At 67.3% G+C, this 5,470-nt stretch overlaps 1 protein-coding gene across 1 annotated transcript; it reads left to right on the forward strand.

Moving 5' to 3' along the window:
- Positions 1-498: 498 nt before the first annotated feature.
- HMX1 (H6 family homeobox 1) lies at positions 499-5,195 on the forward strand. Its single transcript, XM_058546364.1, has 2 exons — positions 499-1,037; positions 3,821-5,195. The coding sequence occupies exons 1-2, from the start codon at positions 644-646 to the stop codon at positions 4,471-4,473; spliced, it is 1,047 nt and encodes a 348-aa protein (XP_058402347.1). The 5' UTR covers positions 499-643; the 3' UTR covers positions 4,474-5,195.
- The last annotated feature ends 275 nt before the right edge of the window (positions 5,196-5,470 follow it).

Below are 5,470 nucleotides of genomic sequence, written 5' to 3' on the forward strand. Positions count from 1 at the left end.
CGCTCGGTCCAACACTCGCCCCGCGGCGAGGCAGTCGCGGCTCCTGCCGGGCGGTGATTGGCCAGCCTGTTTCTCCTCGGGCCCCGCAGCCAATGGGCGGCCGCCCGGCGGAGGCCCCGCCCCCACCCCGGCGCGGGCGGCGCGGGTCCCGGGAACCGACCGCGCGGGGCCGGCGCGGCCGCGACCCCCGCCCCCGCCGGGGCCCCCGCCCTCGGCCGCGCGACCGCCGGCGCGCCGCGTGCGGGCGGTGTCTTCGGGCCGTGGGCGCGCTCGGGGTGCGCCGCGGCGTCCCTGGGCTGAGCTGGCGGCCCGCGCCGCCCCGCCCCTGCCGGCCCCTCCCCGCCCTCCCCGCCCCGCGGGGCCGGCCCGGGCGGCGACCAGAGCCGCGACGGGAAAGGCGAGCGAGGCGGCTGCCCGGCCGGCTGTCGGCGTGCACCCGCTCCCGGCCCGGCCCAGCCCAGCGCGGAGGCCGCCGCCTGCCCGCGGGGCCCGACGCCAGCGCTCCGGGCAGCGGCTCCAGGGCCGCCCCGCGCCTGCGCCGGGGAGCCGCGCGCCACTGTCCCCCGCGGGGACCGGGACCGGCCGGGCCCGGGCGCCCGGGAGCCCGAGGAGCCCGGCGGAGCCCGACGGGCCCGCGGCCGCGATGCCGGACGAGCTGACGGAGCCCGGGCGCGCCACCCCGGCCCGCGCCTCCTCCTTCCTCATCGAGAACCTGCTGGCGGCCGAGGCCAAGGGCGCCGGGCGCGCGGCCCAGGGGGGCGGCGGCCGCGAGGACGAGGAGGACGACGACGACGACCCGGAGGACGAGGACGCGGAGCAGGCGCGGCGGCGGCGGCTGCAGCGGCGGAGACAGCTGCGCGCGGGCGCCGGGCCGGGCGGGGAGGCGCGGGCGCGGGCGCTGCTCGGGCCCGGCGCGCTGGGCCTCGGTCCCCGGCCGACCCCCGGTCCCGGGCCGCCCTACGCTCTGGGCTGCGGCGGCGCCACGCGCTGGTACCCGCGGGCGCACGGCGGCTACGGAGGCGGCCTCAGTCCTGACAGTGAGTGAGGGCGCGGGCGGGGTGGGCCAGGCGCGGGGGCCCGGCTTCCTCCTGGCGCATTTGCTCGCGGACTTTGGTTCGTCGCAGCCCTTTCTGGGCCACCCTCCTCCTTGTGTGTAACGGGTCTGGGTCGTGTAGGGCCCCAGCAGAGCCCTTGGTGGGGCGGGTTTGAAGGGCCACTCTCTGGGACAGGGTCCCCACGCGGGGAGGTTTCTCTGGGCCTGTGCTTCACCCATCGCCAGGCTCTGCGGGTCCGAGGGAGGCTGGAGAGCCCGCGGAGAGGGACCTGAGTAAGGGGGACAACAGAGCTGAAAAACAAAAGGAGAGTAAAATAGGACAGGGAAAAACATAGGGGACAGGGAAGGACACGAAGCAGAGAGAGAGTGGGAGAAAAGAAGAGGGAACGATGGTGGAGGAGAGGGATGTCGGGAGAGGAGAGAAGATGCAAACGAAGTCGGGGAGTGAATGGAGAAAGAAGAGAGAGCTCACAGGAAGAGGAAGGGAAGACAAAGTAGGGAGTCAGAGGCAGAAAAATCAGGGGGGCCTTGAGCAAACTGTTGTGGGGGCTGGAGAGGGGGGCGGTCTTCCACAGTATCCCAGAGCCCCCTCTCCTCCACCGGCTGCAGACAGGGCCCGGCCTCAGGCAGGGGCCTGGGCCTCCCTCTTGGTCCTCCCAGGCCTGACGGCTGGGGCTGTACAGGGCGGAAGGGAGCCTGTGCTGAAGCCCCCAGCACCCCCGCTTCCTTTTCTGCCCCTCCCCCTCCACTGCCTTTGTTCCCTGCTGAGGGCTCCAGGCTGGGGACCAGAATTCTCAACCCCAGAGCCTGCTCACCCCTCTTGCACCTCATTCCACTCCTGAGTTCTGCTCCCTTTCCCTCTCTTGGGGACATGCCCTTTGGAGGGAGACCCAGGAAACCGTTCCAACCTGGCCCCCAGGCTTTGCCAGCTACCCCCACCCCCCCCAACACACACACACACTGTGAGGCCAGCGGGGGACTCTTCCAGGCTCTACCTCTGAAATCCATCCAGCTCTGTGCGCATGTTAGTGTGTGCTGGGGGCAGGTGGGCCTCGACCCTCTCTCATCTCTTGGATACCCCCTTTCCTGGTGTGGGAGTGATCCCCTTGCAAAGGGACCCACATCTCAGAGCCTATGCCCGGAAAGTTTAGGGCCCCCCAGCCTGTTCCTGTAAAGCTGAGCAGCTCTCAGTGTTGTCCTAAAATCGAGTGATCAAATTTAGGGCCCTTCTGGGGGTGTTTCTGAAAAGGGTCTCATGGGGTGACTGTGTCTTCCTCTTGCCCTCGGGGTCCATCCCCACCTGCAGCCCCTCAGGCAGCTCCGGAAGAGGCGGCTCCTCCTTACTTCGTGCAATGCGGGTTGGGGTCCTGGTTTCGCACCAGAGCTGGGGACCCTGGCTAGGCACCTTGTGGCAATTCGTGGGCCTCTGTGAGTCTGGGGGTTTGGGGTGCCGTGGGGAGACAGAAGCTCCCATATCTGGTGGCACACACGCCCGCCTGGAATCTGATCTCTCTTCGGGCACCGTGAGGGCTCACAGCACGGGGGTCGGGCAGGGGCACGTGAGCATCTGCACACCGCCATGGGCGCCAGGTGTACGGCCCAAGCCACACGCACAAGCCCACCAATGTTTGCACACCCTGGGTGTGCAACACCACAAACACTCACACTGTGGGCACACCACAGCCTTCTGAGGGCTGCCCGGCCAAACCCCACCTTGACCACCGACCTGTCAGCCTTTGCACAAGAGGTTCAGGCCCAGGCGGAAAGGCAGACTGGCCTGAGTTAGCCTTGTGAGCCGGGCCGTCAGGCCGCTGCTCTCTTCAAGCTGGGCCTGACCCTGGACAAGCATCTGGGTCCTGGGCAGACTTCTGTCAGCTGCGGCACCAGCCTTTACCAGCCCTGGGGTGTCTCCTCTCCTCTGGGAGGCCAGGTGGGGCTCCATACTTAGAGCACGGGCTCAGGGACCCCGTGTGGGCTCCTGTGCCCCCAAGCCCACAGCATGAACCCCGAGTCTGATGTGTTGGGGGTGCGGCTGCTGCGTGTTTCTGGGGAGCTGCGTTTGTAAGCCCTCCCTGCGAGCATGATTGTGGCTTGTGTGGCTACGTCTCTGTGGGCCTCTGGGTCAGGGGTACAGGGGATGGAGGTAAGTGTGTACCAGTGTCCTGGCTGCCGCAGTTTTCTTTGAGGGACTGTTTGCATGTGGTTGTCCTCCATCTATAGAGCGTTTCTGTGCAAGTGGGAATTTTGCATCTGCTCCTGAGGGGATGGGGAGGGGTCACTGCAAGTCTTTCTGTCTGTGTCTGTGGGGCTTGGCGCGGGGCTGGGGGCTGGGGAATGGGGTGTCTGCTGTTTTCCAGTGTGTGTGTTTCTCGCAGCGCATCTTTCCTCCTGCGAGTGTGCCTGCGCAGCTTCTGTGTGTTTTAAGGCGAAGCCAGTGGTTACAGGAGTCAGTCTTCATTTTGTGTTTCTGTTTGTGTTTGTGTTTCTTTTTGGTCCTCCTTTCTCTGATGTCCTCTGGTGTGATGGGCAGTTCTGAGTGGAGTGTGTTGCCCCGCGTTGGTTTGCAGTAGCGCTCGGGTCCTCAAGTTCACTTTCTGTGGCTCTGCATTTCTCCATCCCGTCCATGGTGCAGGGTGTTGGCCCTGTGGGGGAGTATTTCCCTGCTTGTGGCTGTGGGTGACCTCATGGGGGGAGCAGCTGGGCTTAGTCACTAGGTCTGGGGACCAGCCCCCAGAACCAACCCGTGTGCCCCTCTCTCCCCTGCAGCTAGCGACCGGGACTCACCGGAGACGAGCGAGGAGATGGGCCGTGCTGAGGGCGCCTGGCAGCGGGGCCCCGGGCCGGGAGCGGTGCAGCGGGAGGCGGCAGAGCTGGCGGCGCGGGGCCCGGCGGCCGGCGCGGAGGAGGCAGCGGAGCTGGCCGAGACCCCGGCGGGGGCGGCGGAGGCGCGTGGCGGCGTTGGCGTTGGCGGCGGCCGCAAGAAGAAGACGCGCACGGTCTTCTCGCGCAGCCAGGTCTTCCAGCTGGAGTCCACCTTCGACCTGAAGCGCTACCTGAGCAGCGCGGAGCGCGCCGGCCTCGCCGCCTCCCTGCAGCTCACCGAGACGCAGGTCAAGATCTGGTTCCAGAACCGCCGCAACAAGTGGAAGCGGCAGCTGGCGGCCGAGCTGGAGGCGGCCAGTCTGTCCCCGCCGGGCGCGCAGCGCCTCGTGCGCGTGCCGGTGCTCTACCACGAAAGCCCCCCGGCCGCGACCGCCACCGGGGCTCCCGCCGCGCTGCCCTTCCCGCTGGCGCCCGCCGCGCCCGCGCCGCCCCCGCCGCTGCTCGGCTTCTCTGGGGCCCTCGCCTACCCGCTGGCCGCCTTCCCGGCCGCCGCCTCCGTGCCCTTTCTGCGGGCACAGATGCCCGGCCTGGTGTGAGCCCCCTGCCCGCTGGGCCCACTCCTCGTGGCCGCTGGGGACCTCTGCGGACACGCAGTCGGCGCAGCGGAGGCGGCGGGCGCTCGGAGGGCCGTCGGGGAGCGCTGGGACGTTCCTACGGATCCTCTGCGCCTCGGGAGCGCCCCGGCGGCCGCGGCCGAGCCCCTGTCCGAAGATCGTGCAGAATGTAACAGGAATGCCTGCGACTGTGACTCTCCAAACAGTTGCAAGGCTGGATCCCCGCGGCGAAGAGGGCATCAGAGGGAGACAGTCGGCCATGCAACTCGGAGCCACAGGGGGTCACAGCCTAGAAGCAAATTCAGCCACCCCTCCGGAGCCAGCAGCATGGGCCCAGCTCACAGCAAAGGCAAACCACGTACAGGCTGTCCAGGGTGCTTTGAGGTGACACCGCCACCCGTGCTCCCCAACACGAAAGTCCCTTCCTGGGACTATGCAGGCACCAGAGGGCAGATCTCCAGGGGACTGTGATCAGCCTGGTGGCCAGGAAGTTGCCGCTGCCTAGAGAACGCCTAGAGAGAGAGGCCCTGTGGAGGGGAAGGGGCAAAGGCCCTGCCAGGGGGTGCATCCGTCAGATCGTCCATTCCGAAGGCAGGGCCAGACTGGCTTCTCTCCTGGGCTTCCGCTCGTCCTCCAGGCAAAGACTTTTTTTTTTTTTTTTTTTTAATGAATCTACTTATTTGCGTATGGAATAAAAAGGGACGTTTTCTGGACAGTTTCTGCTGCTTTGTGATCCCTGGGGCTGGGCCCCTCTGGTGGCCGGCTGTGGTCCACGCTGTCCCTCCCTCCTGGAGCACTTTCCAGTGCCAGCCAGGGACAGGTGGGGCAGGTGAGCAGGAGCTGAGGTCTGGGGGCTGCTTGCTCAAACGCCCTCTTCCCCTGACAGGGAGGCCCAGCAGGACCTCAGGGGAAGTCACATGGGTGTGGGCAAGAGGGCTGTGTATCCTGTGTCCTTACAGTTCTGGGACCTCCACGAAAA

This window comes from Diceros bicornis, chromosome 8 (genome assembly GCF_020826845.1).
Source record: "Diceros bicornis minor isolate mBicDic1 chromosome 8, mDicBic1.mat.cur, whole genome shotgun sequence".
Taxonomy (NCBI): domain Eukaryota; kingdom Metazoa; phylum Chordata; class Mammalia; order Perissodactyla; family Rhinocerotidae; genus Diceros; species Diceros bicornis.

Coding starts and splice junctions, on each gene's coding strand:
- HMX1 (XM_058546364.1), top strand. CDS start 644: ATGCCGGACGAGCTGACGGAGCCCGGGCGCGCCACCCCGGCCCGCGCC. Junction 1,038..3,820: donor AGGCGGCCTCAGTCCTGACA/GTGAGTGAGGGC, acceptor TCTCCCCTGCAG/CTAGCGACCGGGACTCACCG.